Source organism: Molothrus ater, chromosome 6, assembly GCF_012460135.2.
Source record: "Molothrus ater isolate BHLD 08-10-18 breed brown headed cowbird chromosome 6, BPBGC_Mater_1.1, whole genome shotgun sequence".
In the NCBI taxonomy this organism is placed as follows: domain Eukaryota; kingdom Metazoa; phylum Chordata; class Aves; order Passeriformes; family Icteridae; genus Molothrus; species Molothrus ater.
Window position 1 is genome coordinate 4,537,501 of NC_050483.2, and position 16,478 is coordinate 4,553,978.

Below are 16,478 nucleotides of genomic sequence, written 5' to 3' on the forward strand. Positions count from 1 at the left end.
ATTTGTTGCCTGAAGTGCTACATGTTTGTACATGGTTCTTATTCAGGCTTTATTTGCTGCCTCTTCAGAAGTCCTTCTAACATACACATTTTGACACTGACAAAAGAATTTATATACTTCATATTGAACAGTTCAGTATTAGTCATATGTTTTAAAATGAAAGACAAAAATGAGCCTGATTGTTTTGGTTTTAGCAAAACCATTGCTTTACTAACAGAGTAACTTTCGTGGTGGGGCAGCTAAACAAGGAGTCAATCTATTATCCATGACCAAGCAGCTTAAATGTGATCTATGTTAGAGTTTTATTTAGACAACAGAAGAAAAAGTGGTGAGCCCTGATTTGTAGTTGTTATGGCCCCATGATACAGACCAGGTCTCTGCTCTTCCTGCAGGAATTCCTTCCTAAGGGTTCTGTGGCAGCAGCCAGGTCAGCCATAACTCCTGTGCTCTGCCCCTGCCTCTGTAATTCTTGGTGCAGAAACACAAGGGGTGTGTCTGGCAGGGAGAGCATCGGGTGTTCTAGTGCACTGCTGGCAATTCAGTCTCAAGGATTAAAAAATACCATCTGGGAAAAACAGGGGAAATAGCTGCAGTTGTTACGTTTTTGTGAATAAAATGCTGAGTGTTGTGCTCACCTCTGGTGTCTCTAACAGACTTGCTTTGTCCTTACAGAGGCACCTGGGGCTCCTGTTTGTGTAACTCTGCTTGACAGCAGTTGATGCAGCTGGCTCAGAATACAACATTTTGATATAGGATTTGTAGGAAGAGAATGAGAAAGACACCTTGATAAAATTCAGATGCAGAGACTGCAAGCATTACCTTAAATCCCTGATTTCAGACCAAGGATCTCTTTTAAAATTGGGCCTGTCTTGTGATCTTGAATGTAGGCAGCAACTTTTTCATGGCATGATGTGTGTGTTGCAGCACCTTCATGTCAGTGCAGGGCAGTAACTCTGGGAAAAAAAACCTCTACTACTTCTGTCTGCTCATCAAAGTTTTTGCTTAAAACCAAAACCAAGCTAATAAATACAGAGGAGAAGCGAAGGAATATTGTGAATTACTGATAAATCTGTATGCTTTTTTCTACAGTAGTGCACATTACCTTAAAATAAAAATATTGTTAATTACATAGTATCTCTAAGTAGTAGTTTTACTCTTTGCAAAAAGATTCTGCCTCCATATTTGAAGGTTTTGCAGTTTGAGTATTCTCTTACAGATAAACTGGAGAGGAAATGCCTGTCTTTATTTTGCAGAAAGGAGCTCATAGAATGGAGGAAGACTTGAAAGCACAGGCACTTGAATCTACTCTTCCAAGTCCATCAGAGACTTTACTTTCCATTCGACTGTTAGACTTTAAAACAAGTTTATTGGAGGCAATAGAAGAGCTGCGTATCAGAAGGGTAAATTTCTTTATATTGGGTTTGGTCTTTCTTTGTCTTATTTCTGTCTCTCTGTAGGTGATCCTAGAAAATGCTGCATAAGTGTGGCTAACCTCATGCTGTATTTTAAGTGATTCACCAACCAGGGTTTTGTTTAAAAATATAATGGGTTTAGGTATTGGGTGTGTTACAGATTTTCCTGTCGACAGCACAAAGGCAACAGGGTTGTATGGGAATGAATTTGGTTTTTCTGTAACAACATAAGAAGTTGCTAGAGTTGATAATCAGGTTGATTAAAAGCTATATTAAATTGTTGTCTTCCATTATAATTCTTCTCTTTAAGAGCAGTGTTTGATGCAAAATGAAAAGAAGGAATCCAAGTGTTTTCCAAGTCCCCAAGTCTTTCTTTTTTCATAATTGATTTGCCATTTGCCAGAAAAGTGGTGATTTTGGCTGTTAACTTGTGTTTTTCAGAATTACCTCTGTGGGCAAAAAGCTAGATTAAAAACACTTTATTTCACCAGTTTGACATTGCTAAACTATAGAGCTAGATCCCTACAATAAATAGTGTATTGAGTATTAGGGCTGGGGGTGTTTTGTTTTTGAAACGATCTTGTAGTAGTACCAAGGTAAAATTGCTTCTGTGCTGGTAGAGGCAGCTGTTTTTTCTTGTAGTTAATTTGTCACTTGTATTTTTCTGTGGTTACTTTTTCAGTTGTGTGTATGTAAACATTTCTGTCTATTTCTCCCCTTAGGCTTTCTGAGCTGTTATGTGTATTGAAAGACCTAAAGTGTATTTTTTCTTCATCTGATGCATTTGACCTGTTCAAAAGATGTGTATTATTAGTTTTAATATATTAGTATTGGTGACATGCTTGATTTATGCTTATTTTGATCTAAGTGAAATGCTATAATCCTCTCTTTAAAAGCCATAAACAAAAGAATGACTGCCATTAAAAAGAAAAAAGAAGAGAGAAGGGCTGCATGAAGGTACTTTCTTGGTGTAGTACTGTTAAAGCCCCCATGGTGTGATCCCCAGACTTATGTTTCAGTGGTAGTGTTTAGTCTAGTCAAACTATTTTAGTATTAAAAGTAAAAACTGAATAATTTAACTTTATTATTCAATATATTATTATATCTAAAAATAGTTGTAATAAGAAGAATTTTTATTATTGTTAATATATCAGAGTATCCTTTTCTTTAGAAGACTGCTTAGCTGAATTTATATGGTTAACTCAATGGTAGCACTTTTCAATGCACCTGCTCAGAGCCTAAATTGTTCATAGAATGCCATGGGATTTCATCTTTTGGCATTTCCCGTTGGGTTTTTATGCCTGCTTTGTGTCTGCTGTGCTACAAGAGTTTGTGGCTGTGATTTTGTAAAAGTTGTCTCAGCAGGGTGAGTAATTTTTTGCCTTGAAATGATTCTTAGTTTCAAAATTAATGCAAATGCTAAGAGCCAGTTTCACAGTTAAGACATGGTGCTAAGTTTGTAAAATACCTGTGGTTTTCTTTACCCTCAAAAACTACATACATACATATGTATTTACCTGTTTAGTTTGAAATTTAGGTTAAAAAGTAAGCATTTTACAGACAGCCAAATTGAAATCTTGGAGTGTCCTTGAATGCATTTTTGATTGGTTTTGATAGTTCAGGGCTGCTTGCTTAGTATGTTTGAAGCTTGGAATATAAAACATAAGTGTTCTGAAGATGCAAGAGTTATTGAGTAATGTGGCTTATGCCTAGTGGCATTCATTTTTATCTTTTAAAGTAGAATTTTGGATGGATGTTTTTGCTTTAAAATACCCCTAAAAAATCTCTCCCCATTTTAGCTATGATTTTCTTATGAATTCAGTCAGTGTCAGCTTATTTGGTAAATTTTTAATCAGCCCTGAGAGAAAGGTAGTGAATAAACCAAAATACAGGGATAACTCAGAGAATTACAGTGCTTGTCTTGCACTAACATGCTGATTTTTCCATGGCCATGAATGAAACACAAAATCTGTGTCATCTGCTCCATCAGAAAGTGGAGTGAAAGTGAAAATTCTGCAGGTTTCTTACTATTGCTTCCACTTCCTTCCCAGGTTGCTTGTGAGGTTCAGTAGACTGATAACCTGAGGGAGGCGCTAGAGCCAGTGCCATGGATTTTACTCTCAAATATTTGTCTTTGACCTCTGGTTTCGCCTCAGATGAGATTATTTTACGTCTATTTGCTTCTATTTTTCTTCCCATTATTGGTCTTGCTTGTCACTTCAACAGGAGACTCTTTGGTACAGGACCTGTTGTGTATTTTGAGTTAATAAAGTGTCTGGAATGGTTGGTTAAGCTGCAGTACAAATTCAGATTAATAAATTTGTGGATGAAATTATCCGTGTGAAGCTAATAAAAAGCAAACTCTTAAATATGAAAATATTTTGAGAGATTTGTTGCAATCCTTACTCAATGTCATGATATTGTAGGTAAACTCTCAAAAATTGTGTAGAAGAGTTGCTCAGAGTAAGGGACTGTTCATCAGTTCCATCTTCCAGAGGAAATCCCAATCCTTGATAGCTGTGCAAATTTGTTCTAAAGATTAATTGCTTAAATGATTATACTTGATGCAGCTTCACTTTGTTCCTTTGGCTATTCACAGGGTTTTTGATCTCCATAGGAATTGACATAATATGAATATGTAAGTAATTAAAAGCCACAAAAATTGTATTTCTCTTTCCCCTGCCCCACAGGGATTACTTCAGACTCCAATAGTTGGAATGTCTTCTGTTTCTTCCAGTTTAGCTTTCTCACTCATCCAGCACTGACCACTGATCCCTTTGTGCTGGATATCCCCTTCACTTACTTCCATGTCTGTCAGTCTTGCTCTGTAGTCAACTGAGTGCCTTTTCTTCCTAACAGCCTTTTAACTGGATTTCATCCCTAAGTGTAAATTAGGGATTTTTTTTAGTAAAATGACACAAGGACAGTATTGGGAAAAAAAGTAAGTATGTGGATTTAAGAGAATAAACAGCACTGAATTTCAGATCTCATGAATGTGACATCCTTGATATTGTTGTCTGAGTCAGCAAGCAGTGTATTAGATCATAATTTCTCTGTTTGTGAATAATGTGGCTTTTGATTAGGAACTGATTACTTGCAGTTGGAGACTGTTCTAAGTATCAATGCAGACCTTTCCAGGATTATAATTTGATAGCAGAGATTAAATATAGAGTAATTGTAACCTCTGCAGTGGAGTCAAAGACAAGGAAAAATAGTGGTTGGTACAAATTTTTGTGTCTCTGCATCTGAAAATGGAAAGTTTTTTGAGAAGAGATTCCAAATACAGGTTACAATTATTTTTTATTACCTGTCATAACTATGAAAATCCAACAATGTTTTATCGGAAACTAAAGGTAGAATAATGCTTCTATAAATATCTTCTCTCCTTTTAACATTTGTCCTGGAAACAAAACTTAAGAACAATATCCATGAGATCTACTAAAAATTGTACTGGTCTGCTTCATTCATGAAGGAATTTCCAATGATAGTATGAAAGAATCAGAAATTGTAGTTTCTCTGAGTACTGTTTGACCTGCATGAAAATTGGATGTGCAATTTTGTAGGAGGGAGACTGTAAGTTTAAAAAAGATAATAAAAGTACCTAGCAGCAGTTTTGGCTGCTTGGACATGAGCCAGCTGTACTCTGTTCCTAAATCTGTTCAGGGTCAAGAATCGAGGGGGCTTGACCAATCCACAGCCCATCTTGTAAAACTACAGCCTGAAGCAAACACTTTAAAGAAGGCTTGACACTTTCTAAAGGTTATAACGAGTAAATAAACCATCAAATTACTCCTCCTTTATTGTTATGGTAGTCTTTTTTTATAAAAACACTTAAATCCATGTAGTCCTAAGGCATCTAATAAAAAATGAACACTTTTAAGGTTTGGTGGGTATTTGATCCCTTATCAGAGTTACATACAATATTGTTCTCCTAAGTATAACAAAAACATTTTTGTCTTATTAAACAGCTGATAGAACTTCTAAAAAAAAGAAAAAAAGTGCTTCACACAAGTTTTAGAAGCTTTCAATTCAAAATGGGTAAACTATAAATGTCCTTTGGAAGATGTAAAAATGATGGATAAGGTTTATAACTGTTGGCGATTTCATGTGAGAACATTTTTATCATGTAATTGTCATTCTCAGTTTAAGTATTTATGATGTTTATTTTCTCAGCCATAGTTACATACATGCACATTTTTGATAGATTCCAGAGACACCTTTATAATTTGGGAGTAAGTTGGAGGAGTGTTGTTCACTTACAGCTTTGCTTCTTATCCTCTTAGGTGTTCACAGCAAAGGGCTCACTTAAAATGGAATTTAAGGCCATTTTCTTACCATTTTGAGAAAGACTTTTGCTAATAATATATCATTTTCATAGCATTTGTTGCTTAATAACAGAAAGGATTGAGGATCACAGCTTTTTAAAAGCTTCAAGCCAGTCTCATTTGGTTTTGTCACTCATGGGAAATTAGGGGATGTATTTTTCTTAAGTACTTATAGAATAGTACCAGAAAAAAAAAATCATTGCAGCGATGCATCACTGTTTGTTAAAGCAGAACTGGGAATCCCTGATAATCTTTTAAGTTCTCTTTTTTTTTTTAACCATAAGTCCTATGAAATCTTTCAGTTTCTTCTCCATCTGTATTCTACCAGTATATATCAGAGAAGCAAAAGCTAAAGGACTTTTCTCTGGTTCTCTGTGAGACAGATTTTAGTTTTAAATGCCTATTCAGTATTTTGTATGTAAAATTCACTTGACAGCTGAGGCATATATTTAGAATCTCTGCAAGAATCTTGAAATGCTTGGGAGTGGCCTCCTGTGGAAAGAAGTGTGCTTCTCTACACACGTGTGCCTGTAAACTATCTGCTAATCAAGAAAGTCAGTTTTGACCCTAAAACCCTATAAAAGATGTCAGTGTCAAAAAACTATTTTGAATCACTTGGGACATGTTTGCTTTTTTGTTTCTGTTGATAAGTAGTGGGACTATGAATCAAATACTGTACTAAGTGAGAAAGGGTTGCAAAATCTTCAAAACTGTTTTGCATCAATTGTTGAAGTGTTGTAAATATCCTTGAATCAGAAACTTGGAACCCTTACTCATAGTTGGGCTTCAGAAAGAATTGCAGTGTATTTTATAGCCAAAAAATTTTGTGTAATCTTCTTCACTTGGGAAGGAGAAAGAGCCTCCGTTTGTTCTTTCTGTGTGTCAGGAAAGGTGTTGCTTCATCCAGAGCTGGGATCTTTTTAGTCTCGTGGCAAATAATAGCGTTCATGGTATTGCATATCATTAGAATTGTACTTAAACCCCAGTGTTAAGAGAATTAACCTTTTGATGTCTTTTATTTTTTATTAGAGAGAGATCCATGGCCTTTTTTTCCCAAGTTGTGACTGTTTCCTAAAGGTTCTAACCAATTTCTGAGGAGTGAGTCGCTTCAAGAGTACTTAAATTTTTCCAACAATTAAGATGGCGAGATTTAAACTATAGTGAAGTTGAACTTAAAAACAGCATAAAATTGGCGCATAATATATCAAAATGCACAGTTCAAGTACTGAGGGTATTCTTTTACCCTCATACAGTGAGCTTGGCCCTTGCTGGACCTCAGTAAATGTTATTCGTGCAAGGATTCATCAAAGAGAAGTCAGACTTACCTTAAAGTGGTGGCTTTCCCAAGCTGGCTATCAGTGTGCAGAGCAAAGTGGGAGAGCCGCCTTTGGAAGTTCAGTGGCACATTAGTGCAGCTCTCCAGGTCCTTGGAGGATATTCATTATTTTGACTGTGTGCAAAAAACAGGACAGTGCTGAGTTGCTTATGACATGCATCAAAAACCTGAATATTGTTCTTGCAGGAAGTTGTGACTGTTCATAAGGAAACCTTTTGTTCTTCCTTTTTTTTGAGTACTGGATTTGTGAAGGAAGGCCAGTGCTCATAAAAATTGGACTCCAAAGGGAAGCTGATTTCTGTTGGGAAAAATTAACTTTAATACCAGAGTGTTTCAGGAAAATGCCAAAGTATTTAGCAACTGTGATTATCAGAAGGTAACTCTCATTTGTTATCAAAAGTAATAGTTGGATTCTTGACACAAGTGCTTCTGACAAGAACAAGGATCTGTAACACCTCCCTGTGGATGATGGAAGAAACTTTGGACGTTAGTAATGGTCTTCTCAGATTTTATGGTAGCTCATCTTATCAGAAATGTGTTGATTACCAATGATTCTGTTTCAGTTTCTTTTGGTAGGTCAGAAGGCTTCTTGGCACAGAAGATAATGATAAATATATCTCTTTTTCCATAATAACAGAAGTAACCACTGACAAAAACTTTTCAGTTGTCCTAGGAGATGTCACAAAGAATAAGATTCAGATGCTTTGAGCTGATATTTAAGATGCCCCGAATTTTGAGTCATTAATTATGATTATCTGTATCATTGACTACAAGGGATTCTTGAAGCACTTTTGCATCTCACTGAATTTCTCTTCATTTCAGTGTTTTGACTTTTTTTAATATTTGTTTTTAACTAGGAAACAGAAAATAATTATGAAGACCAAATAAACAAAATAGTTATAGAGAAACAGGAACTTGAATGGCAGAAGGTAACTTTCCTGCGTGCTTTCAGTGTTTTAGCTGCTGAGATTTAATTTTAATGTGTTAACGTAAATTGTGATTTGTTACAATTCCTCTTTATAGAGCTATTTTTATTCAGTAGTAGAATGTTCTAGCCAGTAGCTTATTATTTAGTCATGAACATCTGTAGCTTTTATTTTGATTTGGATTGTGCCCAGCTTAGCAATGTTTTTAACAAGAAAATGTAATAATATTTGGCATGACTTGGCAATCTTCAGTCAAAAGAGATGGAAATACTGAAGCAGGAAGATATTTGGCTGAATCTGAGGCATGTTGACACGTGAGTGTGGGGGAAGCTGTGTAGCAGCTTCTCTGTTCTATGCTTGGCTTTGGCAAGTGCAAATATCAGTGCAGCAACCAACTTCACTTGCAATTTCTGGAAGTGGAGATTTTCCCAGAAAGTTATTTTGAACGTGAACTTGTATGTTATCCATACTCAGAGGTAGTCTGTCAACTTTTAAATGTTGAGAATGAAGTATTCAGCAACATAAGTCTGACATTCTTCTCAGAGTTAGGGCTCCTGAGGTTATGCTTTGCTAGGAAATGCATTCCCTTCTTTAATACAATCAAACCCATGACCCCTGTCACTAGGGCACAAGATAAAAGGCTTCACTCCGTATATTTTACAACCCCAGAAAAAACAATAATTTCAGCTCTATCCTTGATCTTGGGATATTTAACATCTTAGTTGTAAAGGAAGGCTATTTCATCTTGGAGTTCATCCTAACCATCTTAAATTAATAATCCTAACTCTGTGCTTTTCTTTCTTGAAAGATATATATGTGCACACAGAAACAGGAAACATTTTCTATTTGTAAAAGCAAGAGTGCTTTCAATTTGTAACCCTTCTTTGCTTTTCTTAACCTAGCTTTGCAGTGCTTAGTATTCTGGGTTCAAAAGGGAGGATTCCCACCCATTCTAAGACCTTAACAGCAATTTAATGTACCACTCATAAAAGGATGGGACTTACAGGTAGTGAGGTGAACTCTGTTCCTGTGCTTTGCACTTAGCATTGGCACATGGCAAAGCTGATCAATGAGTGGTAGATTTTGGGAACTTCATGTGAGCAAATTTTCTGGATCTTCAAAGGAACAAGCTAATACGAATTTCCAGTCCTGGAGACTCCAGTAAGATGAAATTCTAAGTATGACATTTAAATTGAATTTGTGACCCGATTGTTTCTGAATGCAGAATCATACTGACCACAGCAGTAGTTCAATAAGTAGACATCTTCCTGTGGTTTATCAAAGGTTCTGTTTTACCATTTCCTTCATGGATTTCCGTTCCAGTCAACATTTCTGTCATTCATTTTATTTTACCTAAAATTTAGCTAACTATTTTGAAATGAAGCTAAGTCATATTACAATATTACAACTTATCTACATTTTATAAATATACTGTGGCTACTCTTGAAAAAAATACACTCAAGCAGGGAAGACAGAATAACTGGAGAATATATTCCTTTAAATCTAGTGGGTATAGTCATCCATTATAATACTACAATATCAAAACTGATTTTTTTCATATTTAAAACAACCCTCTGCTTTTTTCTTCAGTCTTACTGCATCACACATACATGGTATATATGGAAAACTTCTTCCAAGCCTGAATTTCTGACAGAGATAATAGAATAATTTTATTATTTTATTATCATTCATCTGATAATAGAAGCATTTTATCTGATAGTCTGTGTGTGAGGCTTGTTAGAAAATGAATATTTGTAGAGACTGCCCTGTCTTTTTGAAAATAAAATACCTCACTTGAATATACAGTGCAAGAAAGTAGTATGCTATAAAGAGTTCAGCATTGGGTTTTTTTCCATTACATCTATGATAAAGTTATATAAAGGATGATTGTTTAATGAAACCAGACTTATACCTACATAATTTATTCCATGCTATTGACTTGAATTCCTGTATTTTGTAGTGCCATCTTAATTTGGCAGCACTGTGGATATAAAATCTTATTCCTGTGGTGAGCAGGAGTACTGCAGTGGGAGTAGTTGATTTTTTGTGCCTGCAGTACTTTCCTGCCTTGCTACTTCACATGCCTGTCACCCCCTGGAGAACCCGTCCTTGGACACAGGGCTGAGGGGCAACCCCAGGAAAACATTTCTCAGGACTTCTGTGTGCTTCTGAACATTCAGTTATGTACTGTGCATTGTTTGTTGCACACAAACCAAAACTTCCTCTACGCATGATGAGTTAAGTAAATGGATATGGAACACCTTATCTCCTTGGATTCTTGTCTCTGGCAAAAGGCTCTTTTGTTCAGGTTCTTGCTTGTACAATGTGAAAGCAACACCAGCTTGCTGGAGAAAACAGCAATTTTGGAAGGGACTTTGTTTAAAAACTCAATTTTTATTAAGGCAGAAGAAGAAATTTGACTCCTTGTGTGTGAAACAGATTTTCAATTTATTTTCTCCCATTCATTCTTTTTAATAATCTCAATTTATATTTATTTTTGTGAAGTCATTAGTGGATTAGTGTGTTTCCTGCTACTCACTAATATTTTCTAAGCTAAACACTCATCTATATTTTGAGATAGCTGTTCAGGGACAGAGCCTTTTAACTACTTTTACCTAATATTTCAGTGTTTAGAACTGAAAAACCTGGTCTTCCATGCATACCTTCATGGTAAAGGTGAAGTATCTTATAAAGAAGCATGATGCTTAAAGATCTTGGAGATTTCCATCTTGCAGAGTGGAGTATTAGCCTATGAGATTATAATATGAAATAATAATACAAAAAAAGTACATCCTCACTAATTTTCTTGTTTTTATGGATGAAAGTAAAGCCAGGCTGGAGGGTGATAAGAACCTCATACTATTGCCTTATACTTAGTTATTTCTGGCTTCCTTCAGCTCTTTCAAGTAGCTTGTTAAATGACTAAAATCTAACTATAAACAGAATAACAGATAGTTAGTTTTCAATGGGATTCTATTTTTAATGGCCATTAAAATTCTGTTGTAACTACCTGGACCAGCATCAAGGTTCTGCCTTGAGCTGGCAGTGGATGTGGGTTGTTTCTGCAGGCTGATGGGATGGGTAGGAGTTGCTCACAGAAGTCCTAGTCAAAGGTCTGTATTCCAGAGGGGAGAATTGTTACCTGTTAAGAGTGAAAGAGAAGCTGTTACCAAAAAGACAATTACCAGTTAAAAAATGCATTTTTGTTTAGTCTTCGGGGTTTTTTAGTCAATTGTATCATTCTAGAATTATTACAATATTACGTATTATTGTTAAATAAATATCGCAATAAGTCAGCCTTTTCTTGGAATACTTGATATATAATTTGCTCTCAGATAATACTTTACTCATGCTGTTGTTTTTTCACATGAGCAGGAAACTCTGCAGCATCAGACCGACACGCTGCAACAACAAAACAAAGAAGCTATGGCCGCTTTTAAAAAACAGGTAACAAAATAAAGCCTTTGGCTTTGACTGTGGGATTTTAAAATACAGTGGCATCATAGCAAGTTATCAGCTGGTATGAAAATATTTTCTATTGCATATAAAATGTTAGAATATACAGCTCAGGACAGAGCTCATTTCCTTTCTTCTGGCCACACCATTATGCTTGTGTTTGTAGTTCTTGCCAGATGCCCCTCCTCCTGGCATTTTTCATTTTTATATTTCAAAAACCTCCTAGAGAAGATAATGCTTCTTCTAACACTTTCCTCATTCTGTTTTGCTTTGTTTGGCTTTCCCCCTCTAATTTAGCATGACCTCTGCCAGGGTAGATTCATAAACCATGGTAAAAGATCTGCCACACAAATTATCCTGCCCAACATTTAAAAGTGTGTTTCACTCTTGTGTTTTATTCTCCATATTACAGTGAGCAAACACAAGAGCTGAGAGACCTTGCAGAGAATGTTCATAGGAGCTGAAACTGTTGCCCATGGTGATGAAGAATTTGTCATTAATACTGCATCACAATCGTGTCACACAAAAAAGAAACTGACAAGCAATTAGGTTTCTCTCTTGAAAAAATAATTGGAGATTCACAGAGTTCTCCTTGTGGAACGGTAGAGTTCTACAGTTCCTATAGGTAGAAAACCCCAGGAATTATACTCTGCAGGTTAATTTAACTATATTGTCTTGTTGAATTGCATGAATAAAATTATTGCCATGTGCTGTTCTGATTTTTTTGTTTTGGTTTTTTTATGTGACTGACAACCAAGTTACAGGCAAGGATGTTTGCCATGGAAGAAGAAAAGGTATTCTAAATTATTTGTTGTTTGTCATCCAAAGAAGAGCGTAAGCAAATAATAATGATATAAAACATACCAAACATATCCTGAGTATAAACTAAGTATATTGCAATTACATTATGTTTTTTGCGATGGCCTTTGCAAAAGAAATGTCTTTGTAACTTTTGTATTTCTGTTTTTTTGTTTATAGACCTGTGAAGAGTCACTGCTTATGCTAAAAATCAGTTGAGGAAAGAGTGTTCTTTGATAGTTCCATATTGCATTTATACAAAATTTACTTTATTCTAGAGGGTTAGGATAAATTGGGAAAATTGGCCTTTACAACTAGTACTAAAAAATAACATTTCTAGCTGCCTTAGAGAAATCAGAATTTAATAGGGATTTTATTGATTTAGCTGAACTAAAGGTACTAAAGGTTTCTGAAGGTACTTGACCTAAACTGAAATAAGATAAATTTTAGCCTGAATTGATGTGGATTTTGTTAGCTACATAAGTTTTTATACCAGGCTGATTGCCCAATTCCTCCTCTGAATGAAGGATTTACATTTGGTCTACAATGAACCTGTTTTAAATAGTGAAGTCAGTGGATGTCTGCCTCTGTTGTTTCATTTAAATTTCCCAGTGGTTTGGAGCAGGTGAATATGCTGGATGTGGCATAAGAACTGACATAGAAATTTGCAAACTGGTTAAATGGCTTGAAAGTATATAAAAAATAAACTTTATTGTTTGCTGCATTGCTATTTATTGCTATGTATTTTATATTTTGTGCTTGAGTAATTTGCTTGTTTGGGAGTTTGGAATTTTTTCTCATTAAGACAATTCATTTGTCCACACATACCCACTTATTACTCTCTGATTTTTTTTTTCAATGATAGATTCAGAATTAAATTTTATGCTGTTTAATTTTTACTTCTATTTCCATTGAATCGAATAGTACTTTCTGTACTTAATACCAAAGTAACTGAAAGAGTAAATTAATCTTGGGATAGAGTTGAAAAACCAATTTTTGCATCAATTTAGATGATATGTACTATGAGTGATCAGGGTGGTTTTGGAGGATTGCACAGTCAGCACTGTATTGGAAAAGACTGGAACATGCAGGGGTGGTTGAATGGATATCTTTGTGTTTTCTGACATATTCTCTGGTATTTAGATTCTGGTCTGCATTGGATTGGCTGCAGCCAGTGATTTTTACCAGATTTAATTCTACTGAAGTCCTTTGGCTTTCTCATGTGCAAATTCCATATGTTTGTCTATGTATGCATTCACACACACATATGCTTGTATATATATATATATATACATACATATATATATGCATATTAAATGTACTTGCATGTATTTACTGTCTCTAGCAATAGCTGCTTACAGTTCACTCTTTGTGGACTGAGAAAAATGAGCAGGTTGTTTCTATGAAGATCCTGCAGATAAAAAATGGATTTACCTGATACCTTTTGTTTTAAAATTTACTGTCTTTGTTCTAAATAATGTATTAGTTCTGCCTTTGTCAGGCTTGTCTCTCCCAGAACAGCCAATTTTATGACTTGATGAATAGTCAGAAGTGGTGAAGATACTCTATCATGTTTTCACTTTTCTTTTTATAGCAATATTTATCTGCATTTTAAAATGATTTAGCTGAACTATTCACCAATGAATTGTTCTGTCGTAGCGGAGTAATACTATTTTTGTAACGTTCTTTTTGATAAATTCATATTGTAAATGCATTTACATCCTGCCCAAATCCTGAAGTACAGCTTTTGTTGAAAGGGAAAATACCAACTTGCTGTAGAAACAAAAGAAAAAGAAATTGATGGACTGAAAGAAACATTAAAAGCCTTACAGGTAAAGTATTGCTTTTGTAAAATAACATTTCTTTGAATGGAGGAGTTTTGGTTTTAGTTTTTTCCTAGTAAGAAAATTGTGGTTTTGAGAGGATCTTTAAGGCCTAATTGTTTAATCTTCCTAGGACACCTCACTTTGTAACACTGAGTTTCTGTTCCAGTCTTCAGTGTCACTCACTACTACTTTGAGTTAACCTTCCAGCTAATGTTCTTTTCCTCCAGAAGATGACTCAAAAGTCCAAACAGTGTGTAAAATGTGCTTTCTTTTCATTTCCACTGTCTTCCTCTTCCTTCACATTCTTGTTTTCTTACTCCACACCTGTCTGGAATCCCTGGTTTTGGGCTCCTAAACAGAACTAAGTATTCACCCTGGGCCTCCACCTTGCAGTGCTCCCTGTGTTTTTCAGTGGATTCCTCTGTTTCACTGGGAGGTTTCTGTACTCACACTTGATCCATGGCTTAAGACCAAGGCAAATACATAGAAAATGGATCAGTAGCATTGTAATGCATTGCCAGATTTCAGGTGTTACCAGGAACTAATTATTTTTCTACCCATAACTGAGTGGAATAATAATTCTGTTGGAAACAAAATGGCTATAATGGATTATTACTATGATTTTGAAACTTCACATTCTCTTATAATGGAATACATTTACCTTTGTAGCAGACTGTTTGTTTTGTCAGTTACTTAACACTGTATTTTAGGAGCACAAGAAATTGATTCTCATGGCTGGCCTTCTGAGCAATAGCTGTAAGGATTTTGTTGCCTTGCTCAAACCTTGGCATAGCACAGATGATGTAGAATATCCATCCCTCCATGGTCTGCTGAACATAATATGTGGACAGCAAGAGTAATGAAAGATCCTACTGGCCTTTCTTTTGTAAGACAAACCACAAATTAAAAAAAAAAAATCTTAAATGTTGAGTGCTCACAGATCAAGCATTTCTGTCACAGTACAGTTCAGATCTAGGAAATTCTGCTGTGGCTTGAGGAAGCAGGAGGTCACAGTGTGCTCACAGGGAGATTGTTTGGAAATGAGCCCAATACAAGAGGGAAGAATTTTTAATTCAGTTCTGTATTCTTATCTGTAGAGTCAGAACCCTACCTTAAAATGATTTTTCTCTAGGTTTTTTTCCTAGAAATAATATTTTCTGTATAACATTTGTAAACTCTGGGTTCTTTGACAATACCTTAGGGTTTTTTTTTGTATGCAAATCAAAATACTCTGTCAGTGGGGTATTAGGTAGTGTTAATATCTTCTAATGGCAGCCTTATATTATTAAAGCATGTGAGATTGTTACATTATATCTTTATATGCTACTATTTTGAATACCTACTAAGATATTTTTGTTGTTTTTTCCAATAGGGAGCACACTTCTATTCCTGTAGGAGTTGAGGGAATACTTTCATTTCTATCTTTATCTTCTTCTCTATTTATTTCTCAGGGTCTAGTTTACAGACTGTGGTCCCATTGCATGTTTTTTATGATGCCTGTCAGAAAACACAAGGATTTATGCACTTTTTCAAAACTCCTCTAGTAACAAATCAGTGTGAAGTGATTTTACATAATTTAAATATTGAAGTAACATTATGAAGTAAAGTGCATCTAATAATACATGAAATTGTGCCATCAGTAATTCAAAACCACCATTACTATATTGGATGGATTAATAACAAATGCAATTAAATAATTGGTACAACAATACTTAATTATGCAGGTTGTTGTCAGAAAAAAACGTAAATACCATTTAATGAATAACTCTCTGTTGTTTTACAGATTTCAAAATACACTTTACAAAAGAAACTGAATGAAATGGTAAGAAAATAATGAAAGTGCAAAAAGAAGGAAGAGCTTTAATGAAAAGAGTATGCTTGGGGTATAATCCACTACTAACTGGCTTTAATACTTAAATGATATATGATAATTATTACAAGTAACACAAAGAGGTATCAGCTTCAAATCTGAAAATCTTACAAATGCAATGGTTTTAGATTTTTATTGTGTGATATTTACTGTTCAGCATGTGGTATTTTTTTCTCACTGAATTAAAGTAGAATTGGTACATTTGCTCTCTTTATAGATTAAAGATTTTTTAATAGACTGTCATTTAAATAGTGTAATTTTATTACTCTGACAGATCTGGCATAATATATCAAAAAGTAATAGAGAATTCCTAGAAGTTCTTGGTTTTGTTTTTAAGAAAAACTGGTGGTTTTCTTCTCACTCTTTTTTTACTCCTCAGAATTAGTTCTTAACATCAGTTTCCCTGAACAGTTTAGATTTCATCCAGTGCAGCTCACTCCCTTTGACACAGGGAATAAATTTACCCAGAGTGACAGCATAGTGGCTCTGAACCCTGTTGTCTGTTTTAGGAAGTGAAAGAGTGAGCCAC

The 16,478-nt window shown here is 35.1% G+C and overlaps 1 protein-coding gene across 1 annotated transcript in view; it reads left to right on the forward strand.

The window, feature by feature from the left end:
• The window catches only part of CCDC73 (coiled-coil domain containing 73), a 55,292-nt gene that overhangs the window by 5,606 nt on the left and 33,208 nt on the right, over nucleotides 1–16,478 (forward strand). The window contains exons 2-7 of the mRNA XM_036384667.1: nucleotides 1,254–1,400; nucleotides 7,931–8,002; nucleotides 11,375–11,446; nucleotides 12,214–12,249; nucleotides 14,011–14,085; nucleotides 15,863–15,901. Of these exons, the coding sequence (XP_036240560.1) occupies nucleotides 1,269–1,400; nucleotides 7,931–8,002; nucleotides 11,375–11,446; nucleotides 12,214–12,249; nucleotides 14,011–14,085; nucleotides 15,863–15,901 (426 nt within the window). The 5' untranslated portion in view covers nucleotides 1,254–1,268. The remainder of the gene's footprint in view (nucleotides 1–1,253; nucleotides 1,401–7,930; nucleotides 8,003–11,374; nucleotides 11,447–12,213; nucleotides 12,250–14,010; nucleotides 14,086–15,862; nucleotides 15,902–16,478) is intronic.